Genomic DNA, 10,221 nt, shown 5'->3' on the forward strand with positions numbered 1-10,221 from the left:
CCGTGGTCGTGCCTTGGCGNGTCGTCGAGGTGTGTGAGCNGACGAGCGAGCGGACGAGGCGAAGGCGAGGCGAGCGGGAGGGCGGGGGGGGGGGGAGGGGCACTCACCCCATCGGACCCATGGTGTCCATATCGGGATCCAGGACGTTTCCCCGCCCCGCTTGAATGGCGCCTAGATCTGCACCGGCGCAGAACGAACCGCCCGACCCCGTCAGGATCGCTACCTTCCACTGTCGACCGGTGCACCCAGACAAACGAGTCAGTCAGAAGGCACCCCTCCCATCCTCCCGATCGCCACCGTGCGAGCTCCGACCACGGGACGGGACGGGTCGGGACGTACCTGGTCGTCGGATGCGAAATCGACAAAGGCGCGGTGCAGCTCCGTGGCGGTATCGCGGTCCACGGCGTTGCGCTTGTGCGCCCGGTCGATGGCGATCACCAGGATCGAGGGCGCCGGCGAGGTGATTCGGATCCTTTCTGGCATGCTGAGTGCGGTCGGGCAAGACGGTGCGGTGGGGGTGTGGGGATGGAGGTGGGTTGGGTTGGCTGGGTGGCCTGCGGACGAGAGACTCTCGTCTCGCAACTCGGCTATCTGGTCATTGCCGAAGCCGAGTCCGAGGCACCCTGCCGGGCTGCGCACACGCGCCGTGGAAACCGGGTTCTGCGCGGATCGGCATCCTTCAAACAATGTCGGGTGGGGAAAGCTAAAGTACATGGTGGATGCGAAAGAGATGGGGGGGAATGGGGGGCAAGGGGCGAGAGGGATGCAAGGCGAGCAACGACGACGGGGCAGACGAGGTCCGCGTCGATGGTCAAGTGGGGAGCCGCGGGTTGCCACTGAACTCCAGAGCGGTAGCAAGAATGTGCCGCAGGGATGGAGACCGAGACGGAGACGCAGACAGAGACAGAGACGGGGTGTCGAGGAGGACGGAGAGAGGCCACGGCACGGGGACGCCTTGCGAGACCTGCGCTCGTACTGTTCAAGGGTACGTCCCCGGCGGTGTCCCAAGGGGCCGAAAGGCAAGCTGGCCATCATCCTCCCCGGCGCGCCGACCGGCCGACCATCAACCAACCTCATCGCAGGAGCACCAAGCGGCAAGGAGCGACACGCGGAGACAGCAGAGGGCCTGGCCTTACTTGTCCTTCTTGTCCTTCTTCTTCTTCTCCGACTTGGGCGTCTCGGCCGGCGCCGACTCGCCCGCCGCCGCCGCCTCTCTTGCCTTCTTCTCCTTCTTCTCTTTTTTCCTTCTCTTCCGCTCCTCTTCCGTCTCGCCGTCGTCGGCGCCGCCGGGCGTCTCCTCGGCCTTGCGCTTCTTCTTGCTGCTCTCGTCCTTGGCTGGCGTCGAGGGCATCTCGGCGGCGGCAGCGGTGGTGGCGGCACCGGCAGCGGCACCGGCGGCAGCAGCAGCGACAACGGCAACGTCGCCCGTCGAGGCGGCGGCCTGCGCGGGCGGCTGGCCCGCGTAGTCGACGTAGTCCTTCTTCCACTTGTCTGGCGTGACGCCGTCGATGGCCTTGCCGTGCTTGTCGAGCTTGCCGTCCTTGATCATCTTCTTCTTCTCCTGCGCCTTGGGGCCCAGGCCCCACCGGCGCGGGTAGGTGTCGCGCTCCATGATGCAGCGCTTGACGCGCGCCACGACGCCGTGGTCGCACGTCGAGAGCTCGACGGTCGTCATCTGGGCAATGGCGAGCGCGATGGCCTCGCCCTTGGTCGTCATCAGCACCACCTCCTCGTTGAGCTCAATGTCCTTCTCGTAGCGCAGCAGACCGGGGATCATGAGCTTGGCGCCGTAGCACACGGCGTTGACGGCGCTGTCCTTGACCACGATGCGCTTGTAGCCGACGAGCAGCGACTCGAGCGGCCGCACGACGCGGCGCAGGTACGACTCGTCGCGCTGGTTGTCGTAGAGCCACTGGGCGTCGAGCACGTCGTGCATCGTGACAATGTTGTCGTTCTCGCTGAGGGCACCGCTGCGCACGCGGCGCAGCTCCTGCATGTGGCCGCCGACGCCGAGCAGCAGGCCGAGGTGGACGCAGAGCGTACGGATATAGGTGCCGGCCTCGCAGCTGACCCAGAAGACGGCGAGATGGCGGTCGTTGTCGAACTCGAGCAGCTTCGACTCGTAGATGGTACGGATACGCAGCTGGCGCTTGACGGCCGAGATGAGCGGCGGGCGCTGGAAGAGGGAGCCCGTGAGGGTCTCGAGGGCGCGCGGCAGCTTCTTTGCGTCGGCGAGCTTGTCGTGGAGGCGGAGGACGGCGACGTACTCCTTTCCGGCGCCCTGCTGCGACTTGACCAGGCGGGTGGCGCGGTCGATGCAGACAATCAGGCAGCCCGTGACCTTGGGGTCGAGGGTGCCGCTGTGGCCGGTCTTTTCGACGCGCAGGATGCGGCGCATCCAGGCGACGACCTCGTGCGACGACGGATTCGAGGGCTTGTCGAGGTTGATGACGCCCGACTTGATGTAGCTCTGCAGGTCGCGCTTGAGCGGCGAGCAGCCGTGGGGGATCGGGGTAAAGTGGCTGCTGCGCACCAGCAGCTTGTCCTGCGGGCGTCCAAGACAGGACAGGTAGTGTCAGGTCGTCAGCACATTGCGCACGCCGTCGCCAGCAGGCTGCGGTGGCGAGGCCCACTTACGTAGTTCTTGAGCAGGAGGGGCCAGTCTGCCGTGTTGAGCTGAGGGCCGGTGCTGTCCGGCTTGATCATAAAGTCGCCATGGCCCTGGGCCTCGGCGACCGACGCTCCGAGCGGTACGGCGGCCATCGTGTGCGTATGCGCGGTAAGGAGAAGGGACGAGGAGGGTCGAGCGAGGGACAAGGAGGCGATGGCGGTGCGGGACGAAGCAAGACGAGGCGGTAGCGATCCAAGCTCGGCCACGCCCTCTGGCGGCGGCGGCGGCGGCGGCGGCGGCGGGAGCCTCAGCGGTCCGCAGATGGGCCGCCCGCTGCGAAGAAATTTTCCGCACCCAGGGCAGTCTAGAAAGTCGAGTCGGAGCCGAGAGCCAAGAGCTAGTCAGTCTGGCCTGGCAGCGCCGTTGCTGTGTCATCATTTGAAAGCTGGTCTGGGAACTGGTTTTCTCGCGCGAGAAGTCGAGGAAAAAAATTGTCGAGCCTGGCGAGGCGATTGCCGCAGCACCTCTGGCTGGCAGCTGGCCGGCTGGCTGGCTGGCACCCGCCTCTGCCAGCCAGAGACGCCGGCGGCTTCTTCGTGGGGCTCGAGTGGCCTACCTCACCACCCTCCCTCTCTCCATCACCCATCCCTGTCATCGTACATTCCCCCCTTTTTGTTTCATCTTCAAGAACGCTTTGCTGATCACCAGTAGGCTTTTCATTTGCAATCAAAATGGTGAGTAGCCGGCGAGTCTTCCCCTCGACAAGGCTCAAGGATGGCCAGCCCGTCGATCCTCGTCGCCGTCGCTGTCGTTGTCGCAGCAGCAAGAGGATGAAGTCCGACGGCCGGCAGCGACATCGACGAGGATGGCAAGGATCTGCACGCACCGCCCCCTTTCGACGAGCTCTATTGCACAAAAGCAAGCACCAAGCGACGTTATCGACCCGCGTGCTGACCTGAACCCCGCCCGCTCTTCTCCCCTGCACCTCCGCGTTGCCAGGCTATCACTAAGGCTCCCAAGTCCGTCGAGGCCGCTCAGGCCAAGAAGTCTGGCGCTGCTGCCGCCAAGGGCGCCAAGAGCGTCAACAAGTTCTTCATTGACTTCTCTGGCCCCGCTAACGACGGCATCCTTGACGCCGCCGCCTTTGAGAAGTTCCTGCACGACAGGATCAAGGTCGAGGGCAAGGCTGGCAACCTCGGCGACGTCGTCAGCGTCACCCGCGAGGGCGAGGGCAAGATCTGGGTCAACACCACCATCCCCTTCTCAAAGCGCTACCTCAAGTACCTCACCAAGAAGCACCTCAAGCGCCAGCAGCTCCGCGACTGGCTCCGCGTCGTCGCCACCTCCAAGCAGGGCTTTGAGATCAAGTTCTTCAACGTCTCGTACGACCAGGAGGAGACCGAGGCCTAAGAGGGTCCCCGCGGATCTCGTCCCTGTGTTGTTCTGAGCTGCGTTTGCTTTGGCGCATCTTTTGAGGTGGAAAGCCGTCGGTCACGCAGAACGGTGATGTTGAGGGAGCGGTTGTGGTAAACTTTGACTTGGGAGGAGGAACAGTCTGGCGCCCCGCTTGAGATGAGGCGGTCACGCCTCTTGGCTGCCCCTCGTCCTTCGAGCCGCCCCGCAGGTTGGACTTGCCTTTGCCGCTCGTCGAGGTGGATGTCGGTGCTGTCGCTTCCGGACTCATGCCATGCCATGCCCCCCCTAAAAAAGAGGCCCGCAAGGCATCCAAGGCTTCAACCAGGACCCTCTGGATGCCGGGCACACGATCAAACATACCCTGCCTCTCTTCTCTGCACATATGGCCCTACGACTGCTCGACCGCGGCCTCACACTCCAGCGGGACCATGACGCGTCCAAATAGCGGCGGTGGAGCCTGTGCCGGTGGTCCGACACCACCATCGCCACAGACGGGCCGCCGGACCACCTTGTCAGCGAGAGCAGCCTCGGCGCCCCTGCTTGCCGTCCCCGCCGCCGACACCGCCACCGTTCACACCACTACGGCCGCCATCAACGCCGCCCTGCGTGACATAGAGGCCGCAGCGACACGACCTACTCCTATCTCAGATCGGAGCCAGATCTCTTGATGAACGCCGAACCAGGACCAAGCTCTGGCCGTCGACCGGCCCCGCGGGTCGACATACATACATCGGCGTGAGGCGTCGGTGTCTTGGCTTGTCTGCAACAGTCGCCGCAGGTCCTTGCCACAGACGTCGCGTGTGTTCCCAGCAATCGTCTCTGCTGCGACGTACGCCGCTCTCGGACCGTTGCCGGTCTCACAGCGGCCGTAGGAACGCCACCCCGTTGTCGGCTCCCACTGCGCCACTTCATCTCGATCGTCTCATGGACGCCCCGGTCGGGGAATGAGAGGGGGTTGTGGGCAACTTTGCGTTGAGTCCGATGCCACCGTCGGCATGCAACAGCGCCGCGTTGGCCGAAGGGCGATGAGAAGGCGCGGTTCCCCTCGGGCTCTCTCACAGACGAGGCGACGCTCGGCCTATCCCTGCGACGATGAGGGGAGAGCTCGTCGAAGTCGTTCGACATCGCCTCGATCTGGCTGCTGCCGCACCACCTCATTGATGAGGTACAAAAGGACCTCAAGCCTGGCCATGATGGTCCTGTCTCTCATCCACTCACCTCACTCGCTCACCCATTCGGCTTCCCTCATCTCTCTATCTCCCAACCTCGCTCTCTCGTCCTGCACTCAATCTCTTGCCCCAACTCTCAGTCCATCCCATCATCCCTCTTTGCTCCTTGAACCCCTCAGCCACACGTCTAAAAATGATCCTCAGCCGCTGGTCCTCCCTGCTCGTCTTCGTGCTCGTCGCGACCCTTGCCTCGGCCAGCGTCGCCGTTGAGAGCAAGCCCGGTCGCCTGCTTGCTTCCGACGAGCGCCGTCAAGTCCTGGCCGCGTCTGCCAAGGGTGAGCACCCGACACGTCGATCGCCGTCCTTGAGCACACGCTGACCTTGGCCCTGCCGCGCCTCCTGGCACCCACAGACGTCGACCCCGCTCCCCGTGGCGTCGCCGTCGTCGAGCGTCGCATGTACAGCGGCGATGGGCCGGAGGACCGCCGCGCGTACCACTTCGACACGATGCTCAACAGGTACCCCTCCTCGCTGTCGCCCGCCGAGCAGGTGCTTCACCACGAGAGGCTCGACCGCTATTACGAGTACCTCAAGGCGGCCAAGAAGGCCTTTGGTCTCGGCGACCGCGCCTTTCCGGGCACGATGACCAAGGCCGAGTTCGACGGGTTCATGATGGACGTCTTCAACAAGCTCGACACGTCCGACCGCGCGACCCTCGAGGCTCTGCCCCTGGAGGATCCCTTCTTCATCAGCAGCGGCGCCATCGACCCTGCCACGTACATGGCCTGGAAGAACGAGGGCGTGCCCGCCCTCCTCGAGAAATTCGCGACGATGGCGAGCCGCCGTCCCCTCGTCCGTCGCGCCAACCCGGGCGACGGCCAGGCTGGCGAGAGGCAGGCCCTGTCCGACTGGTTCAACAGCCGCCGTCAGGCACTCCGCGGCGCTCGCCTCGACGAGTACCACCGGCTCCAGGACCTGTGGGGCAGGTACCGCCTCTACCTCCGCGTCGTCTTTGGCCTGTCGGAGGAGCAGCTGGACCCGGCGCTGTCGCGCGACGACTTCCGCCAGTACATGCAGTTCGTCTACCACAAGCTCGACGGCATTGACCAGGCCGACCTGGCCGAGCTGCCTTACAACGACCACATCGTCGAGTACTCGGGACGCAGGACCCCGGCCGCCATGAGGAACTGGGATCGGGCCGTCCCCACCCTCCTCCAGGAGCTCGGCGAAATTGCCCGCCACGGCAGGCCTTGAGTCGCGTCTCGGGGCCCAGCGGAGCTTCGATGGCTGTGGCGACGCATCGATGCGGGATCGACGTCGCTTCATGTCCTTTCGATCAGGCTCGCTGGCTTCTCCGTTGCCGCTTAGGCTCCTTGCTCTAGGGCGGATCAGAGGCTACTCTATCGACCGCCCGCCTTCGCACCACCCAGCACACACCTCTATTCGACTCTCCTTATTCATCTCGTTCTCACACAGTCTCTCCAGTCCGTCCCACCTGTCATCTCATCCGCACGGAGCTCCAGCGTCGGACGAATCCACTCCTTCTCTCGCTCCCCAAATTAAACTCGTGTGGGCCTCTGTGATCGTCCTGAGAGTGTAGACTGGCAGGCGTCGCCGTGTCGACCGGCGCTCCACCGACGAGCGCTCCTCGAGATATCCCGGCCGAAGATGAGCGCGGCCGGGAAAGGACACCCCGCAATCACATCCCCGCACTTCATCGAGTTGAGGACAGTCGCCATCAAACGACGAAATAAGGCGGGGCGGGGCTTCTCGGGGCTGAATGGGCCTTCCGGGGCTGACGACGGTGGCGCCCTCGAAGCTACAGACACATTCCTCAAGGCTTGAACGTTCCGGACCTCCGTGCCCGTCGATGGTGCGGGCACTGTTGGCGAGCAGGCTCATGTCTCAGGTCCCGCCAGTCTCTGCGCCCATGTGCTGCCCGCTCAAGAGGTACAAGTACCGCCACCCACCCTCGATCTTTTCCCTCTCCATCACCCACAACGTCTCCTCGCTCCCCGCCCTTACAGAAAGCCCGACCACATTCTTTCCACTCCACGCTCTTTCATTCACAGACGCACGCGCACCAAGTAGCACGCGCCACCACGATGATCGTCAGCGCGCCTCGCCACCTTCTCATCTTCGTCGTGGCCACCTTCGCCCTGCTCAGCATTTCAGCCAAGGCTGCACCCGTCGAAGCCAAGCCAGGACGGCTGCTCTCGCCCATTGAACGTCGTCATTTCCCGCAGGAGCGGCAGGAGAGTGAGCATGCTGCGGTCCCCATCCCCTTCACCGGCCGCTGATCGTGTCGGTCTTCAGTCGCCAGCGCTGACCATCACCATCACCCTGCGCCCTCGCTCGTCCCTCGGCTACCAGTCGACGATCCTAACCTTCGCACCGCCGAAGCCTTCGGCCCACCGCGAGGGGGTGAGAGCATCTTGACGGGCAGTCCCGGGCGCTTCGACCTCGACCGACTGCTCAACAACCACCACATCATCTTCTCGCGCGCGCACCAAGACGACGTGGGTAGGCGCATCGACATGTTCAAGGCGTACCGTCGGGCGCTGGCCGACTCGCTGGGTCTGTCCGAGGACGACGTGCTGTCGCCCCGGCTGACGCCTCGGGAGTACAACGACTACCTGTTCGACATCACGTTCAAGCTGGCCAACGCCGAGACGGAACACGAGCTCCTGGCGCTGCCGTTCCGGGACGCGCTGTTCAGGCACCACGTCGAAACAGTGCCCGACGCCCAGAGGCGGTGGATGGATAACGGCGTATCCGGCCTGATGCGCGCGATCGAACACATCAACGGCGCCGCTCGCCCGCTCCGCCGCCGTGCCCTGTCCGACGATGAAGGCACCAGTGCCCAGCCCCAACCTACAGTGGCCGAGGAGAGGAAGGTGAGGCCCAGCACCTTTCTCGCTACGCGTCCGGGCGCCACGTCTGGTCCGCGTGAGATCAACTTCGGGCACATGCAGGGAAGCTACCGAGCCTACCGCGACGCCCTGCTCGAGCACCTCAAGCCCTTTGGCCTAACGCAGGACGACATCAACTCCAAGATGACCCAGGGGGAGCTCAAGGCGCACGTCGATGCGATCTACGACCTGCTCAAGGCGCGCGACCGCGCCACGATCGCCTCGATCCCTCAGAAGGACACAGTCCTGGCGGCTAGCGGGAAGCTCACCCCGGAAGCCATGGAAGCTTGGCGCCGGCACGCCGTCCCCTCGCTCCTCGACAAGCTCGAGGACGTCGAACGTGCCTACCCCGCCACGACCATCAAGAAGCTCTTGGACCCCGAGACGATCCAGGAGTTCCTGGCGTCCGAAGCGACCAAGGACTTCATGAGGAAGCTGAGGCCCTAGGTGCGTCCTCGTGGTGCGACAGGAAGCAGCGACTCCTTCTTGGCGGCCGTAACGTCGCGCTGTATGTACTGTGCAGTACGGTCGAGTCAGGGCTGATCTGAGGCCGCTAAACGTTGTCTCTAGTCCCCACGGTAGGCAGCAGCCGCCTTGAGCCTCCTTTCGCATGGGGGCAGCAAGCCAGCTAGTCATTGCGTGGCAACGAGACGGGCGACAGGTCTGCCGATGTATCTGCACCATCTGTCAGTCAGCCAGAAGTATCGGGCAGTCGAGCGCGCGCTTGTGAACGTCGAGGCGGCGAGTCCGCACACGCCGCACGGGGACAGACGTACGACGAGCTTTGGCGGGTCTCTCCAGCATCAGCCAGCTTCGCCTTTCCTCTCGCACATCCGCCACCTGCTTCCTATCGACTTTCAGGAAACGCTCCGAGGGATGGCCAGGCCACTTTCTCGCTGCACCACAATCAAGCCAGTCACGAATGCCGCGCCTACTCCCGCCAGATTCGTTCAACAAAAGGTGACGCCCCCATCTGGCCTGGCCCGGCCTGGACTGGACTGGATGGGACGGGACGGATTGACTGTATTTCGACCAATGAAGGTGTGAATGGGGGGCGCGAGGCCCCGGTACAAGGTAGCAAAGGCGGAGCAACAAAGGGCGGAGTGGGGTCGGGACAGAAGTCGAAGAGCGAGCGAGCGGCGAGGAAAGCGAGATCCACCGCGCAACTAGGCCGCGTGGGAAGGCTGAAAGAACGAGTGGATGGGTAAAGGTGAGTTGATACAGAGGCAAGGACGCGGCAGGTTACGGCACGGCACGACACGGCAGAGGGAGACGGGGAGAGAGACCGAAACAAGGAATGTGGTGCTGGCGGCGGACGCAGAATGGTCCGACGGCCGGGGCAGAGGGGACAGAAGGCGAAGCAAGCAGGCAATTTTGTGGTCGTGATGGCTGGGCGCCGCAGAGACTGCTGCGGCGGCCGCGGCTGGCTTTTGGACTGCCGTCGGGGCAGCGCAGGCAGGGCGGTGTTGCGCAATCGAGTCGCGTACCCGCATCGCGCGGACGCAGCGCAGCCACATCGCCGAGCAAGGCGAGCAGGGCAAAAGAGAAAGAAGCAGGGATCCAACAAGTCGGAGCAAGGCGGGCGGGGAGCCAAAGGGGAGGAGGGGAGCTGGACCAGCGCTTGGAACCCTCCGTCCGTCCCCTCATCCGGCAAAGGGATCGGCAGCGGCACGCGAGCCCGCCTGACCGTGGTAGCCGCCGCGCTGGCGGCCGTCGTACTCGTCGTAGCTGCCGTCGTGCTCGGGCGACACGCTGCCGGCGCGCTGCAGGTCAGCGTAGGGCGAGTAGCTCCGGCCGCCCGTGTGCTGCGCGCCCGCGGCGTCCATGCCGCGCGCCGCGGCGCTCGAGTAGCCCACGCGGGAGCTGCCGTCGTAGTAGCCCTCGCCGTCGTCGGTGACGTAGGCGGCATCGGCGAGCGACAGCTCGCTGGGCGCGTGGCTGTCGCGCTGCTGGTAGCTGCGGCCATAGTTGCGCATCCGGCTCGACGGCGGGGCTCCGCCGTCGCCATAGGCGCTGCCGACGGCCTGGAACGCGACGGGAGCCTGCACCTCCTGCATCGGCGGGCCCGCGGCGTCGTCGTAGTAGTAGTCGTGCGTCTCCTCGGTCACCGAGC

General features: G+C 64.8%; 6 protein-coding genes across 6 annotated transcripts in view; 3 read left to right on the forward strand and 3 right to left on the reverse strand.

The window, feature by feature from the left end:
• Positions 1-483, reverse strand: part of PFL1_03490 (uncharacterized protein) — a gene marked incomplete at both ends in the record, with an annotated part of 1,327 nt that extends 844 nt beyond the window's left edge. Inside the window, 2 exons of the mRNA XM_007881007.1 lie at positions 108-229; positions 340-483. Coding sequence (XP_007879198.1) covers positions 108-229; positions 340-483 — 266 coding nt within the window. The remainder of the gene's footprint in view (positions 1-107; positions 230-339) is intronic.
• A 649-nt stretch (positions 484-1,132) lies between these two features.
• Positions 1,133-2,763, reverse strand: PFL1_03491 (uncharacterized protein; the record flags this gene model as incomplete). Its single annotated transcript, XM_007881008.1, has 2 exons — positions 1,133-2,545; positions 2,638-2,763. 2 exons carry the CDS (start codon positions 2,761-2,763, stop codon positions 1,133-1,135), a joined length of 1,539 nt encoding a protein of 512 aa, XP_007879199.1.
• A 579-nt stretch (positions 2,764-3,342) lies between these two features.
• PFL1_03492 (uncharacterized protein) lies at positions 3,343-4,021 on the forward strand (the record flags this gene model as incomplete). Its single annotated transcript, XM_007881009.1, has 2 exons — positions 3,343-3,345; positions 3,611-4,021. 2 exons carry the CDS (start codon positions 3,343-3,345, stop codon positions 4,019-4,021), a joined length of 414 nt encoding a protein of 137 aa, XP_007879200.1.
• Positions 4,022-5,389: 1,368 nt separating this feature from the next.
• On the forward strand, positions 5,390-6,450 carry PFL1_03493 (uncharacterized protein; the record flags this gene model as incomplete). Its single annotated transcript, XM_007881010.1, has 2 exons — positions 5,390-5,531; positions 5,609-6,450. The coding sequence occupies 2 exons, from the start codon at positions 5,390-5,392 to the stop codon at positions 6,448-6,450; spliced, it is 984 nt and encodes a 327-aa protein (XP_007879201.1).
• An 851-nt stretch (positions 6,451-7,301) lies between these two features.
• Positions 7,302-8,555, forward strand: PFL1_03494 (uncharacterized protein; the record flags this gene model as incomplete). The annotated part of the gene is made up of 2 exons (XM_007881011.1): positions 7,302-7,455; positions 7,570-8,555. The coding sequence occupies 2 exons, from the start codon at positions 7,302-7,304 to the stop codon at positions 8,553-8,555; spliced, it is 1,140 nt and encodes a 379-aa protein (XP_007879202.1).
• Positions 8,556-9,751: 1,196 nt separating this feature from the next.
• PFL1_03495 (uncharacterized protein) overlaps positions 9,752-10,221 on the reverse strand; it is a gene marked incomplete at both ends in the record, with an annotated part of 3,364 nt that continues 2,894 nt past the window's right edge. The window contains one exon of the mRNA XM_007881012.1: positions 9,752-10,207. Coding sequence (XP_007879203.1) covers positions 9,752-10,207 — 456 coding nt within the window. The remainder of the gene's footprint in view (positions 10,208-10,221) is intronic.

This window comes from Pseudozyma flocculosa (genome assembly GCF_000417875.1).
Source record: "Pseudozyma flocculosa PF-1 unplaced genomic scaffold scaffold00010, whole genome shotgun sequence".
Lineage (NCBI taxonomy): Eukaryota > Fungi > Basidiomycota > Ustilaginomycetes > Ustilaginales > Ustilaginaceae > Pseudozyma > Pseudozyma flocculosa.